Genomic DNA, 15,082 nt, shown 5'->3' with positions numbered 1-15,082 from the left:
TAGTCATAATGGAATTCGTCTTTCTTTCTTCTTTTACTTGTTTGTTTGTCTGTTTGTTTGCCTTCTTCGCTCTTTTCTGCTTCTCTCCCAGAGGCTCCATCTGATGTACAGGGTGTTTGCATAGCCGAATTGCATGTCAACGATTTTGGTGTATCATTGAGACTCGATTGTATGGAATGAGTGAGCCTTCCTGATCAAGCAGTTTCAAAAACACATCTCCGGATATAGCAGCGCAAATAACGCAGGTATTCGCGTCAATGGCTCGAGAGACGTATAATCAGGACAATAGAAGTATTCTGAGGTAAAAAATGAGAGGAAAACATGCGGTGGTGCGGTCGTGGCATAGTCGTCGACTCCAAAACTGCTTGTATGCGGTACGACCCTGGTCACAAGGTCATAGCTTTTATGAACTGCATAAAAGGCTCAGAGGTGGAAGGACTAAAGGACAATCGATCTTATCAACGACCTTTCGTTCTCTTCGAGACCAATCATATAAATGCCTGGGATTCCGCAAAATGGAGTAAAGGTAAGGTCCGATGGGAACACACAATAATTCCTAGAATCTATAGACCAAGTCGTATTCCAACCTTTGTGTGCAGGATCACATTGCGATATCACTTTTGACGGGATCTCATCTACTACCATACAAAAGATGATTACCCAAAGCTACACTGTTCAAAATTCAGACTTTTCATTCATATAATAGTCGAGTCTACCATCTAGACGGCCTTGCTACCAAAGACCTTGATCCTCGAGATACCACCGTCAGGAATCATGACCAGCTTAACATACTCATAAGCCTTGCCCTGACATTCCTTCAACACATCCCCTTCGTAGATATGCTCGAAATCGGGTCCCGTCTTCTGCGGCGCCAGAATTTCTGTCCACTTGCCGCTATCATGTGCAGGGGCTTCGCCGGCCTCAGCAGCAAACACCTGCACCTTTTGCGGGAAGTTACCACGGAAATGTGCGGTGTCGATCAGCAGTTTGGAGATGAAGCCAGTGGTGCCCAAGCGAATGATACACCAATCTACGTGTTCGCCGCGCGTGCGCTTGGTTTCCCAGCCATCGCCCATGTCTTTGCCGCGACCTGGGAGCAGCAGGTTGTCCTTGGTGCCGAAGTGCTGGTCTGAGCATTGGATTGCTACGCCGCCGTTGACGGTGGCTGCTAGGTCAAAGACTGCAGAGGTATCCTTGGGAAGTACAGCTTGTACGTCTCCGTAGAGGCGGAAGCGAGCGATACCTCCATCAGGGAACATCTGCAATCGAATATGGGTATATGGTTTTGTGGTGGCAGGAAGCAGCCAAGCCTGTCGTTGCGAAGGACCGCATTCCTGAATGGGCAGGATAGTCTCCCATTCTTTAAAGTCCTCGCTCTTGATTTCTTCTTCTCTGTCGTCCGAGGCAAAGCAGCCCTGCACGGCGACTTCTGGAGCGTGGTTGCCGTTGAAGAAGGCAGTGTCGATTTCTACGCCCTTGACTCTGCCGGATGCAACGCCCAGGCGGAAGACTACCCAGTCAAAGGGTGCCGGGTTGTGACGGCGGGTCTCCCAGCCATCGTACCAGGCTCCGGAGAAGACGAAGACGCCGGGTTTGCGAATGGGTGCGGTGGGGGTGGTGAGGTTCTCGGCGGCTGCGAACCATTCGTCCGAGAAGGAGAGGATACGGGAGCCGAGGGGTTTGCTGATCAGGTCGATGCTGTTAGAACCGAAGGTGGATTGAATGTCGTCTGCTGCTATGGCTTTGACTTGGCCATTGTTGACGGTATCGATTGCCATGGTTGATATAGTATAAGTTTAGAAAGAGTGTTTGGAGAAAGATGAGGAAATGATGCTATGTAGAGAAAAGAAGGAAGAAAGGAAAGAAGATCAGAGAAAAGGAGAAGAGATTGTTGAGCGAAAGGGCTGGTATAACTGCTTACTCGATGGATTGATTTCCTATCGAGTAACACCCCGCCGTATCTTTGGCGGCGCTGCCCGAACTGCCCGCCAAACCTCGCCCTCGGCCGATCTCGCCGCGAAATTGCGGAGAGCCTCGTGGAGAACCGTATAGGTAATTCTATGCGACGAGTGGTTTCGTGAAATTGTTGCACATTCAATTCGCACGTATCACCAAAACCTCAGAAGGCGGGAAGACGTGAGTCACAAATATGTTCCTGGATCCGTCTGCCGTGCTCCTTCCTCATGGAGCTCATCGATAGGCACGGCCAATGGGTGGAGACTCGGGAGCAAGCGGGGTAATTATATAGAACCAGAACAGTCACGACATCAACCCCTACACTTCACATCATTTCTCAATCCCTTGAGAACAAAAGACATCATGTCGAAGAAGGCCAATCCAATCAGTGACATCGTGTCCTCGCACCGTCCAGATCTGGACAAAGACTACGTCCCTGTTTACAAGAACTTCCACGCCAACCCAGAGCTCTCGCATCAAGAAAAGGAAACAGCAGCAAAGATAGCCGAACACCTCTCCCAAACATGTCCTGAAGTAAAACTACACACCAATATCGGCGGACACGGCTTAGCAGGCGTTCTCGCCAATGGATCTGGCCCCACCGTACTTCTCCGTGCTGACATTGACGGCTTACCCGTACTGGAGAAGACAGGACTCGAATGGGCAAGCACAAAACGAATGGTAGATCTCGAGGGAGTGGAGAAACCTACCATGCATGCCTGTGGTCATGATATACATATCACCTCTTTACTGGCTGCCGCATCTCTGCTTTACAATACCAGAGACACTTGGTCTGGAACGTTGATTTTCTGTTTCCAGCCTGCAGAGGAAAAAGGGCAGGGTGCACAGGCTATGGTGGATGATGGATTGTACGACAAAGTCCCTATTCCTGATGTTGTTCTAGGTGGACATGTTATGCCTCAGCGAGCAGGTACGCTGGGTACTAAGCGTGGGCTTATGGCATCTTCAGCAGATTCACTCAAAGTAACGCTGCATGGGAAGGGCGGCCATGCCAGTCAACCGCATAGACTGGTCGACCCTGTAGTCATGGCAGCGAGCACGGTGATGAGATTGCAAACGATTGTCAGCAGAGAGGTCGATCCTGCTGACAGCGCGGTCGTCACCTGTGCCTGCATTATCGCAGGCGACGCTGAAAACGTTGTTGCTGACGATGCCATCCTGAAATTGGACTTGAGAGCCGTGAATGCCGAAACAAGAAGTAAAGTCCTCAGCAGTGTCAAGAGAATTGTCAACGCAGAGTCCATGGCTAGGTAAGCAGTGGAGTCTCTCTCGTTTGCCAATACTAACAGGAAAATTCAGTGGCGCGGTCAAAGATCCTACTTTCGAGACGACTCGAAATTTCCCACTCACAATCAACGACGACGAAGTCACACAGCGTTTGGAAGAGAGCTTCGCTGAGCACTTTGGATCTGATGAAAATTCATACACCAGTTCTGCGTTAAAACTTGGTGGTAGCGAAGACTTTGGTATTCTAGGTGAGTACAAACTAACATGTTCCTCCCTTATACTCTGATATGTATGTGCATGAGCTGACACTATGGTACAGCAACCGCGATCAAAAAGCCTTCGTCCTTCTGGACTTACGGAGGCACGGACCCTAAGATATGGGATAAAGTGGCAGCTGATGGGCGTCCTGGAGACGTGCCTATCAACCACAGTGCCTTGTTTGCACCAGTAATCATGCCGACGCTGCAAGTGGCTGTCGATGCATATGCTGTTGCAGCACTGACTTGGCTATTGAAGCAATGATGAGCTTGTGATATTAGTGCAATCTCAATCAGTAGTAGGATGATCCCAGGGCAAACGGCCAACGAGAAGATCCTTCTGACCGTAGAACTCGCTAGCCACCGTGACAAGCATGTCAATAGTCACACACGTGTTAGTGTCAGGGAACTCTTCTTGCTTTTGGTTTTCCTTTTTGGCTTCAGCTTCGGCTTGTGTCTGCAACTCGCGCTTCTTAGCAGCAATGGCATCTGAGAGTTGGTCTTCGGAGTCCAGGTCCATGGCAATGTCTCCTTGTGCATCCTGTTCCGGTGCGATCTCTTTCTGGATCTGTGCTGCTAGTGCATCCTCGACTGATTTGACCTCTGGCGCACCAGCTGCGGTGGCGTCTGCTTGATCTGCGTCGACGACTTCGCCTTCTTCATGCTGGGCAGCGTTCTCGTCTGGGTAGTTGTCGATGTGTTCGTAGTCAGGATCGTTGGACCTACCGTGCTTGGCTTTGTGATGCATCATACGTACCCAGATGGCCATTTTGGCAAGGTCTCGAACTACGCTGACTTCTCTAGTCTGTAACAAGCCGACATCGTCTAGCTTTGCCAATAAAGACCAAGCCCACAGGCCAAGATTCTTCGGAATGTTTGATTTGCGGCAGTTTTCCAGTTGGCCTTCGACAAGCTTCAGCAAGCGAAGGATAGAAGGAGAGTCGAGAGAAGCAAGTTGAGCAGGAAGTGGAGTTGTGTTTAGAAGGTGGTACTTCCACTCCTTGTCTGCCATTTTATTGCCAGAAGGAAGAGAGATGGGATGCTGATCATCGAGAATTTGGACAGCTTGGACCGAAGGCGACGCTCTCAAGTTGCGACGTAGTGTTTCGAAACAAGCCTCGAGGTAGTTGTAGAATGCATCCTGGGCTTTGATGCCTGGCTGGACAGGGCCTATGACCGGGGCGGCAATAGGAGGAGCCACATAAGCACCATCTTCATACCAGCCATCTTGATCTTCACCTTCGGAATCTTCCTCGTAGTAGCCGCCGTAGTCGTCGACGTGTTCCTCGTAGTCATCGTCTTCGTAGTCAATAGGTTGAGGAGGTTGGGGAGGCGGAGCGCGAACGATGTGCGGAATACCACGTGCTTCGGATCTAGGAACGTATCAGCAAGATGGACAAACAGCATTGGAGGTAGAAGTGACTCGCCTGACCATGCGTAGATAGTCAAGACCATCGTTGGCAGGACCGTAGAAGACATCCTTGTCGCGTGGGTCCAGTCCAGGAAAAGCGCCGACTTGGCCGTAGGTGACATCTGTCTGCGGGCGCTCACGTTCCTTCAAGGCTTCTTTGGATACGACTGCATGTCTCTGGTCGGGGGCGTGGTCGCCTTCATCGTCGTTGTCGTCGCTGCCGTACGAGACTTTTTGGCGTGGGATGGGCGGCGCAGCTTCTCCCTCGATGTCATCGTATGAAATGACCTGTCGTCTCTCACTCGGTGCTGCCCTCCTTGCGTGAGGCGCGGGGTCCTTTCTCTTCTTCTTGTTCTTGCCCATCTTCGCTCGTGTTTGGCTTGAGATTGAAGAATCCAAATATTTCTCAAACATCCATCTTTCTCCACACTCTGCAAGTCGTCATCATCATCACATGCGCCTTCCTCAAACACAACGACCCTTGGCCAAACACGAGAAGACGAATCTTGAAGAGAATGTAGATAGTTGTCACAAAAGAAACTGGATATCACTAAATAGTCCTAAAGCTGCTCCTACTTGAAACTTGTAGAGGCTAGCATAATCTCGTTGTCTGATATTTTCCTGACAACTCCTGGTTGGTTTCATCATCTTACAGCTCGTCTCTACCTGTTGCAGTACCGGCATCGCTTTCTGGTTCCGCAGATGCTGTGCTTGCTTCGATGCTCTTCTCCTTCTCAACGTCGTCATTGACGTTGACGCTGGCAGGCTGCTCCAAGGCAGCTTCCTGTCCGACTCCGCCAGTCTCTTGATTGCTACCTTCAGCAATTGTTCCTGCGTAGCTCTCATCCTCTTCCTCAACTCTGCCATCGTACACCTCGTTACCGTTGGCGTCTACCAATCTGGTACGAGTCTCGTAACGCGTAGAGAACGAAACCTTGCCTTCCAGCTCCTTGACCTGCTCTTCGTTGAGGATGTTGCCAGCTTCATCGCGGTATTCGATCTTCTCTTCGCCAGCCAACACACGGTTGGTGACCTGAGCCTCGGGAACCTCATCATGCGAGAACTGAACAGCGGGGGAGGCTGCTACTTCTGTCGGCTTGGCGGCAGCGATGGATCTGTCGTAAGTCTGGTACTCGGAGTACTGTTGGTTACGGATTAGCTCGGTCCATCCTAGTTCAAACACCTGTCAAACTTACGCTGTCGTAGAAGGTGTTGCAGTCCCAGTCCCAGGTCTCGAACAACTTGGCCTTGGCACAGTCTGTCTTGGTCCAGGCATTTCCGTATGCGACGGGAGAGTACATGTAGAAGATACTGATAGCGAGAGCCAAGAAGATGGCTGCACCGGCGGTTCCGATGACAGGGCGCTGACGCAGACCAAACGTGGGAACGCGTGCAGTGATGAAGTCGTAGGTCTGAGAGAGGGCGATGATGGCGAAGTAAAGAGCAGGGAAGTAGTGGTGCAAGAAGAGCTGTCTCTGCATGAGGAAGAAAGGAAGCCAGTGAAGAGCCCAGCCAAGAACGCTAGTGCCAACCTCGTAGTCGAATCTCTTGAATGGCACATTGTTGTAGTCCTTGTATCCACGCTGCCATCTCAAGACAGCCAGTGCCTTGAAGGCCAGGTACACAACGACGGAGACGGTCGAGGTCCACCAGATAAGAGGGTTACCAATCAGGTAGATTTGACGGTGGTCCTTGCCCCAAAAGTTGATACCACGGCGGAGAATTGGCCACGACAATGGGCGTGAGTCCCAGGCGTGGGATTCGACAAGTCCAGCGTTGGTGGTCCACATGACCTTTTGAAGCTCCCAGAACTTGCCGAAGAAACCGGGGTTGCGGTAGTTGACCTTCTCTGCGTCTTCCTTGAGTTGAGGGTGCTCGTTGCTCTCAATGTACCAGATGCTGTTAGGCAAAGTGCCACCCTTGGCGCAGGTCACTTCCTGCTGCTCGAAGCCCCAGTCGGGAAGCTTGACCTTGTGCGAGAACAAAACACAGCCAGTCATGATGTGGACGAGCTTGAACTTGGTCTCAATGGTACGGACACGGTTCTTTGCGACTTCACCATCTGACAAGTGCTTGACAATCTCGACCTTGAAGAGGTCGTTGGCATCACCTTCAAAGCCCTCGTAGCCGTATGCCGAAACCTCGTTTTGCCAATCAGCGTCGGTGACTGGAGGACGGTGGTCGTGAGAGTGAACGCGGCGGTCGGTGATGACGTGGTAAAGCTTGAGGACAGCGCCATCTTCGATCAAGGTAGGCTCAATGTTGTCCCATGCGAAGGGAGTCTTGATTTCGGTACCCTCCAGGTCAACGGGTTGAGTCTGGTTCTCGAGGAGCCAGACGTTGTTCTCGTCCTTGTGGGGGTAGAGGGTGATTTGCTGCTGCTTGCTACCAGTGGGGTACATGTGGGTGTGCGAGTGCAGGTAGCCTCCTTGGGTGTTGTGGTGACGGATGGAGACACGGCTGCCAAAGGCGACATCGGCTGGCACATCCTGCATACCCTTGCTGTTGAGGGTAGACTGGAATTCTGAAGACATGAAACCATCGCCATCGCCAGGGTTCACGAGGCAGAGGAAGTGGATAGCGAACATGCTCATGTAGAAGGAAACGGGGATAACGACCAGGCAGAAGAAACGAGCGAAGAAGTGCTTGAACCAAAGACGGGGAGTGACGGTCTTGGTATCACCCAGAAGAAGCCAGAGTTGCAGAAGGGTAAGACTGCCGATCCAAGCAATGGTAAAGAGTCCGACCCACTTGACACTGACGGTGGCACCAAGACAGAGACCGCTGAAAGCCAACCAGAACCACCAGACGGGAGTGAAAGCCTTTGAAGGGCCCTGTTCGTGCTGGTTGGTGAAAGAAGTCCAGCCGAGCACGGTCAGAGCTGTGAAGATGACCAAGGGAGAGTCGAGCAGAATGAGTCTAGACTGGGTGACGAGACCGTTCTCGAAGAGAACCAAACCAGCACCCATAGCAGCAGTAGAGGTCTTGCAGCCCGAGGCCTTGAGGGTCATGAACATGATGGGGATGGTAGCGACACCCATGAGGGCAGGGAGAAGGCGCATTGAGATATATGGAACGGCGGGCTCGATGTAGTCCTTGCCGATATCTTTGAAGTCAAACTCGCCATCGAAGCCGGCCAGCCAGCCGGCGAGAGTGATGAGAAGCTTGGCCAATGGAGGGTGGACGTCCATGAAGAACTTGCCCTTGATGTACTTGGAAGCGAAACCACCGAAGCTAGGAGAAGAGGGTCAGCTCGTCGTTGCGGACTGGGAAACAGCTGTGATTGAATACATACTGGACCTCGTCAAAGACGACACTAGTGGGCTGAGAGAGGCGGAACAAGCGCACGAAGAGGGCGACGACGGAAAGGGCACCGCAGATCAGCCAATCGTTGGACTTAAGGGTCGAGACATCGTAGTTCTCGACACCTTCTGAGGCAAAACCAACGGGCTTGGTTGTAGGCTGTGTGTTGGCCCGGCGGGCAGGGGATTTGGCGGCTCTGTTGGCCATGGTGGATGGTTGAAAGTCCAAGATATTAGAAGGGATATTGGATGGAAGGTCTTCGCAGCTTCCTTATGGCGTCGCGGGGAACTTGGTGCTTAGACTTCAAGCTCCATGCAATCGCTGGACAGGCGCGATTGAAAAGTGAAAAGAGGTGCAAATAGAAGGGAAGAAGCCAAAGAAAGAAGAAGGAGCAAGTCCAAGGAAAGGGGTGAGCTGTAGAGACCAAGGATTCGATTCAAGGGGGAGCAGAAACCAATAGCTGACGGTTGTCGCGAGGCCACGTACAGGCTACAGCTCGGGAAGCGCGTCTTGGCTCCTGAAAATAGGAGCAGCAGCTGCTGCATAGCTCCAGATCATGGAGATAAGATAAGGGAAGATCCGCTGCCAAGGTTGATCACAAAAGTCATAGCATACCGCCGCTGCTTGTCGCGCCCGAGAGCAGCGCTTGGTGGAGAGTATCGCTCGACTGGAACTTTCAACGCTTCTCTCGTGCACCGTCCGATTTTACACAGAAAGGAAACTTGCGATAACAAGGACTCTGTGAAAACAACCATCCACCGTCACCAGCGTGCAACCCTCATCTGACTTGCTCCCAAGATGGCACCCGCGCCGCTACTAGAGCGCGATGATGCTCCCGACAACACCGACTTCAAGCCCCCACCAGGTGTCATTCTACCGCCCAAGGAGTTCCGAACACTACTAGAAAAGACTGCCGGCTATATTGTCCGCAACGGCCCTGCTTTCGAAGCACGTATTCGCGACAGCGCAGAGGGCAATCCCAAGCTTCAATTCGTTCTGCCCGACAACCCGTACCACCCCTTCTACCTATGGCGCTTGGAAGAAATCAAAGATGGCAGAGGGACAGATGTCGCTGCTGGGCGTGAAGGAGATCTGGCCACACCGAAAAAGAACAAAGGCCCTGCACCTCCTCCAGACTTCCACTTCTCGGCGCGCATGCCCAACATCAGCTCCGTCGATCTGGAAGTCATCAAGCTGACTGCCCTGTTTGTTGCAAAGAACGGCCGCTCCTGGATGACCACTCTGTCACAACGTGAATCCAGGAATCCTCAGTTCGATTTCCTTCGCCCCCAGCACAGTTTTCATCAATTCTTTTCGCGTCTGGTAGATCAGTACACCGAGATTCTCAACACCCAAGGACAACAACAAGAGGCGGTTGTTGCCGAGCTTGAGAAGAACGTCGACAACAAGTATCGCGTCTTGGAGAGTGCAAAGAAGCGTGCTGAATGGGTCAAGTTCCAAGAAGCACAGAAGGTCAAGAAGGAGGAGGAGCAAGAAGCAGAGAAGCTCGCATACGCTCAGATCGATTGGCATGATTTTGTTGTCGTCGAGACCATTCTGTTCACCGAAGCAGACGACCAAACAGAACTTCCTCCACCCACGTCCTTGAACGATATCCAGTCCGCATCGCTCGAACAGAAGGCACAGATGAGTCTGGCTCCATCAGGCATGCGTATCGAAGAAGCAATGCCAGGTCAGGAAACCTACTATCAGCCACCACCTTCTCAGATGCCCCCACCCAGCTCTTACTCGCCTGCTCCTCCTGCTTTCTCTCCTGCTCAACAAGGTGGTTTTGTACCACCGCCGCGAACAGCACAGGAAAAAGAAGAAGACGCCCGTATCGCCGAAAGAACCGCAGAACGTCAACGCGCCGAGCAAGCTCAGGCTGCAGCAAGAGGCCAAGGTCCTATGCGCATTCGCAATGACTACGTCCCTCGCGCACAAGCTCGTAGACAAAATGCTGCTACTGCTCTCTGTCCTAATTGCAAACAACAAATTCCGTTCAATGAACTTGAGCAGCACATGAAGAGTACGTTTCACTGTCCCACCTTTTCCCTACCCTTGTACTGACTGTCGCAGTTGAAATGCTTGATCCTAGATGGCGCGAGCAGTCTCGTATTGCTGCCCAGCGCTCGAGTACTACCAACTTATCTACTGCAGACGTTGCCAATAACCTCAAGCGTCTGGCTTCACAGCGAAGTGATGTCTTTGACCCTGTCACTGGCCAGGCCGTTAGCGATGAGGAGGCCCAGAGGCGCAAGAGAATAGAGCTCGGTAGCTATGACGGCGTTAACCCATCTCAAATTGCTGCGCCTGGTGCTCCAGGCAGCCAGTCTACAGATGTACAGGAACAAGTGAGTGTACGCCCCGATTGCGCTTCGAAGCATTCATGCTAATCCGCGACTCAGATTCGCCAACTGCATCAGAAGTACGGGAATCAGTGAGACCACTCCACAACATGTCTCTCGCACTCGCACTCGTGCTCAACACATTATTCCGAGATTGTGACAACGTCAGTGCCACGTGGTATGGGTTGGGGGTGAAGATTGCATGAGCCGCACGCCAAGAACACGATGATATATCTAAAAGAACGTGAGAGAGATTGCGGCCGTTCGCTCTCATGCTAATGCATTTTGCGACTGGGGCACCGAGTCTTGACAGGGCATGACCGCAAACATCGCAAATCTGCATGACTCAAAGGAGCCACTTTCGACGAAGTAGCGATCAACCAAACCAAACCTTTGCACCTTCCACTGCGCGCTTGAAACCACATGACATCCTCTCCTTCGCCGACCTCACTCCAGGACAACCCCGTGTCATTGTCATCAACATTGTTTATCGTACTATTGTCTTGCTCCTATTGTGCCGGGCTCAGACCGAGACAAACTTCCAACACGTTCTCGCAGTTCGTCTCGAATCTTCCGTTCCACTGCTAGAACCGACTGTCAAAACATGGACGACGCAAGCAGGCGTGCTCTCGAGCAAGCGCTCCACGACATGAGGTCCATGGCGCAGCAGAGGCCACAAGTGGTGCAACCAGAACAGCACGCACACTCTCCTCGCCCGTACCCATCGGAAGCGCGCATCTTCTCTCCAGTACCGCTACCCTCACACGAACAATCGCAAACACCAGTATCCACAACTCAGCCCGCACACCAAGGATCCCCGGTCTTCCTTCCGAATGGAGTCGTCTATCGTAACGCAACCACAACATCGCAGTCACAAGCATCGACATCTACAACTCAAACCACACGTAAAAAGTCCACAGTCTTCCTTCCAAACGGAGGCATCTCCTATAACATACCCCCAGTGTCACAAGTAGGAACAATGATGTCTCAGCATGCATATCAGCCTGCGCAACAGCAGCGAGAATCCAGTCTTCATCTTTCACATTCTTTGAACAACACAACTCAGCGCGCGTACCAGCCAACTCAAATGCGTCCTGGCGCACCTCACGGACAATTCAACCGTGGTCCGTACCAGCCTCGCCAGCACCCATATGGTGTGCCACCATCTCGTTTTCCTCCTGTTCTGTCAGGAAGCTGTTCGCAAGGCATGTCCCATATTCCTTTGCCTACCGGCTCAGCGTCGTCAACTAGTTGTGGCCCAATCCAACCTCAAGCATTCGACATGCCGCAGGTTCGAACGCCTGATGACCAGAATCGCTTATATCGTCTTTATGAATCGCGGTCACGCCAGCATCTGATTGACCCACAAGCACCATCGCCCGGTGGTGTGGAGTTAAGTCCTCAAGACCCAACTGAGGGCCAGGTATTTCCGACATCTCAGAGTATATCCATTGGCGGTCTGCCATTGTCAAGGCCTCATATCGGAGTCCCTGCAAAATCTTATGGTAGAATACAACTTCCCACTCAGAATCCAACAAGAGCTTTTACTCAGAACCCGTCACAAGCTCCCACTCAGAGCCCGTCACAAGCTGCGCAACCCAGCGTCCCGAAACCTGAGCACTGTCCACAGATAAAGCAACGTGCTGGCCCTCAAGCCTCAAGTCCATCGCAGGATAAAACGATACCTGTGACCGAGAGGTTATTGCACACTTTGCCGCCCAACGTCTCAAAACCTTCTCACCCTCATCAAGCATCACCGCAGTCTTCAACATCTCCTCCTCGTGTATGGTACCCTGAGCTACAGACCGTCACATATGAGCTCCGGCTCCAAGCACAGCCCGTCAGTGAGGCCAATCATCCGAGCCAAAAGGAACTTGTCGATGCCATGCAAATGCGCTGTTGTAAGAAGCTGCGCCCGCATGAGTTCATGGACTATCTCACGATGGAACACAACGCGCGTTTTAAATCCGGAGGGTTCAGAGTGTACGACATGCTCTTCATGCAAACGTTGCTCTTCGCCAATGACCAAGTGCTCCTTGTCACCAGAAAGCTGCAAACCTCATGTTGGGAACCTCCTCAGAGTATCTGGCATGTGAGTGATATGTCGGGGCTCTGTACTCAAGCGCTGATTCTTGAGCACATGTTCAAGGTTTTGAACAACGTTTCGGATCTTCAACCTAGAGAAATTGCGCGTTGCGCAGACCACCAGCGATATGATACCGCAGTCAACATTGTCAAAGAGAACGGCAGTTTGATCTACGGATGGTCAATAACCATATCGTGTGAGATCAAACCACAGTTCGCTGGGCTCAGACTTCGAAACTGTTCTCAGGAGCTGTACGCACACTTTTTCAACGAGAAACAGGTTGAGAGTCTTAGAATGGACCCTGTTTGGAAAGCAAAAGTGCTCAAGATCTTCGAGGTCAGAAGGAAGGCAAGACACGCAAAGCGCGAGGATTCTTTGATGAACAGGTAGTAGAGGCAAGGACTTGAGTGTTGGTCAGGGTACATCGACATTGGTGACAAACAGAATTGGGCCTGTCAATTTTGGTAAGGCTCTTGAAGAGGACGCCAGCGGATGGCAAGTCCACCCACCTTCTTTTGGCAAATGGTCCGAGGTCCAGGATGACTACGGAGAGGAATGGGGATTCTGCAAGGCAATCGCAGGATTGGGAATATCAGCGTTGGTTTTGGATTTTTGCGCACTAGGATACCCTCTCGCTTTCGCTATACACTTAGCTTTCATACACTGAGCATTCACTCTTCTCGTCAAGCTTGCTATTCTTCTATCTGCTTTCGCTTCTTTACTTATCGCGTTCCTTGTCGTGACTTTGGTCGCTTGATCTGCTGTTGTCTGAACTCAGCTGACAGCTACCTGTAACGCTCAACGGCTGTCTACCACAGACACGCACATAATACCGTTGCTGAAAGTAAGGTAAGTTCACCGTGCGTTTTCCCATGTGCGAATTTATGCCACGCGGATGGGGTATAGAAATGCATAGTCCTATGAGCGAATAAGGAGTATCCAAAGAGAGTTGATATATCGTAGGCTCTCTGTGGACTTTGCTGCCGTTTGGAAGAAACCGTGCATTGTGATGGCTTCTAGTGCCGCATGTGGTTTTCCGTGAGAGCAGAGGGGAAGTGGTAGGGGGAGTGACAGAATTTAGCACATGGGGAAGTTATGCTTTGGCAAATCAAAGACATGTATGTCGTCACGGATAGATGTCAGATTGAGGTGGAGATGGAAGCTCAGCTCAGCTTACCGAGGAAGCATCTAAGAACGACCTGTCAGTTTTCTGATCATTCTTGAGCACTACAAACCTCCTCGACAACTCCAATCACCACTCCTCTCTAACATTTGAATCAATCGCAATGGCCAAAGGAAGCTGTCTCTGTGGCGATGTCACATTCGAGTACCAGGGCGAGCCAGCAGCAAAGGTAAGCTGTCCCAGCTACTTTCGCAACCGAGCTCGACCGAACTGACCGTTACGACAGGCCGCCTGCCACTGCCTCCCATGTCGCAAAACATCTGGTGAGTGTTCATCAAACACCATCGACACTGGCACCTTTGTAGCGTTGATCTCATGGTCGACAAGCAAGGGTGTTTCACCACACATGCCTTATGATGTAATTGCTAACATGCGCGATCAATATAGGTACGACCAATTCATACAATCTCATGATCCCAAGCGACAAGTACAAGATTTTGTCCGGCTCGTTGAAGACGTTCACCAGGAAGGGAGACAGTGGCAAGAATGTCACGTACAATTATTGCCAGAAGTGTCCTACTGTTCTTTACGTGCAGGCAGAGGCTATTGATGGTATTAACATTGTCAAGATGGGCACGCTTGATGATGAGGATGTTTATAAGAATTTGGGCAAGCCAGCCATGGAAATCTACACAAAAAACAGGCCCAGTTGGTGCCAGGCTATCGAAGGTGCTCAGCAGAAAGAGGGTGGCTCTTAAGAGCTTGTAGTAGATAGAATGATGATTTGGCATCGTTCGGTTTTGGAACCCATCTTGGAATCATAAGTAGCTTGAAGCCGATCAGCAGATGATGAAGCTTCACATACAGCAGTTTCTCTCACTTGGATTGCAGACTACTGACAGGAGATGGTTGTGCAGTGTACGTGTTACAATGTATCCTGATGTATGTGAGAATTACGAGATCTGGAGCCAACTGGTCTATCTTGGGTTGTCAGAGCTGCGCATGTCCTACGATACCCCCCACTCTCTCCATGTGCTAGGTTTGTGACTCTCATGCTTCTCCCATGGAGACCTCGAACGACGTTTCCACTATCAAAAGACACAATGGTCTCTAGATTGGAGATGTGTCCAAAGAGAGTCTTCGAGATGCCGCATCTATATGGATGCCGTGGAGTTTCTCGAGGTTGTTGTGCAGCTCTACAGCTATCCGCGTTACTGACTTTGACACAGAAGGAGGCTAGCTGCTGCCTGCAGGGAGAAACCAAGATTAGATCAAACTCGGAAGGTGACTTTTCAACCTTCAGTTCGTTGGTCGAAGCCGCGGGCAGAGACGTGTTCGGCGTCAGCCACC

General features: G+C 51.4%; 7 protein-coding genes across 7 annotated transcripts; 4 read left to right on the top strand and 3 right to left on the bottom strand.

The window, feature by feature from the left end:
* Nucleotides 1-719: 719 nt before the first annotated feature.
* Nucleotides 720-1,778, bottom strand: M436DRAFT_48647 (Allantoicase; the record flags this gene model as incomplete). Its single annotated transcript, XM_013571165.1, has 1 exon — nt 720-1,778. The coding sequence occupies one exon, from the start codon at nt 1,776-1,778 to the stop codon at nt 720-722; it is 1,059 nt and encodes a 352-aa protein (XP_013426619.1).
* A 541-nt stretch (nt 1,779-2,319) lies between these two features.
* Nucleotides 2,320-3,726, top strand: M436DRAFT_48926 (metal-dependent amidase/aminoacylase/carboxypeptidase; the record flags this gene model as incomplete). Its single annotated transcript, XM_013571216.1, has 3 exons — nt 2,320-3,227; nt 3,277-3,452; nt 3,524-3,726. 3 exons carry the CDS (start codon nt 2,320-2,322, stop codon nt 3,724-3,726), a joined length of 1,287 nt encoding a protein of 428 aa, XP_013426670.1.
* Nucleotides 3,727-3,750: 24 nt separating this feature from the next.
* M436DRAFT_73473 (uncharacterized protein) lies at nt 3,751-5,235 on the bottom strand (the record flags this gene model as incomplete). Its single annotated transcript, XM_013571381.1, has 2 exons — nt 3,751-4,834; nt 4,889-5,235. 2 exons carry the CDS (start codon nt 5,233-5,235, stop codon nt 3,751-3,753), a joined length of 1,431 nt encoding a protein of 476 aa, XP_013426835.1.
* A 286-nt stretch (nt 5,236-5,521) lies between these two features.
* Nucleotides 5,522-8,382, bottom strand: M436DRAFT_82618 (dolichyl-phosphate-mannose-protein mannosyltransferase 1; the record flags this gene model as incomplete). The annotated part of the gene is made up of 3 exons (XM_013571380.1): nt 5,522-6,013; nt 6,069-8,106; nt 8,168-8,382. 3 exons carry the CDS (start codon nt 8,380-8,382, stop codon nt 5,522-5,524), a joined length of 2,745 nt encoding a protein of 914 aa, XP_013426834.1.
* Nucleotides 8,383-8,973: 591 nt separating this feature from the next.
* M436DRAFT_48161 (uncharacterized protein) lies at nt 8,974-10,571 on the top strand (the record flags this gene model as incomplete). The annotated part of the gene is made up of 3 exons (XM_013571088.1): nt 8,974-9,624; nt 9,682-10,204; nt 10,255-10,571. 3 exons carry the CDS (start codon nt 8,974-8,976, stop codon nt 10,569-10,571), a joined length of 1,491 nt encoding a protein of 496 aa, XP_013426542.1.
* A 556-nt stretch (nt 10,572-11,127) lies between these two features.
* Nucleotides 11,128-13,276, top strand: M436DRAFT_82616 (uncharacterized protein; the record flags this gene model as incomplete). The annotated part of the gene is made up of 2 exons (XM_013571379.1): nt 11,128-12,995; nt 13,054-13,276. 2 exons carry the CDS (start codon nt 11,128-11,130, stop codon nt 13,274-13,276), a joined length of 2,091 nt encoding a protein of 696 aa, XP_013426833.1.
* A 619-nt stretch (nt 13,277-13,895) lies between these two features.
* M436DRAFT_48140 (uncharacterized protein) lies at nt 13,896-14,490 on the top strand (the record flags this gene model as incomplete). Its single annotated transcript, XM_013571084.1, has 3 exons — nt 13,896-13,961; nt 14,019-14,055; nt 14,180-14,490. The coding sequence occupies 3 exons, from the start codon at nt 13,896-13,898 to the stop codon at nt 14,488-14,490; spliced, it is 414 nt and encodes a 137-aa protein (XP_013426538.1).
* Between the last annotated feature and the right edge of the window lie 592 nt (nt 14,491-15,082).

The sequence above is a fragment of the Aureobasidium namibiae genome, assembly GCF_000721765.1.
Source record: "Aureobasidium namibiae CBS 147.97 unplaced genomic scaffold scaffold_10, whole genome shotgun sequence".
NCBI lineage: Eukaryota > Fungi > Ascomycota > Dothideomycetes > Dothideales > Saccotheciaceae > Aureobasidium > Aureobasidium namibiae.
Note: the sequence above shows the minus strand (reverse complement) of the source record. Positions and strands in the feature narration are given on the sequence as shown.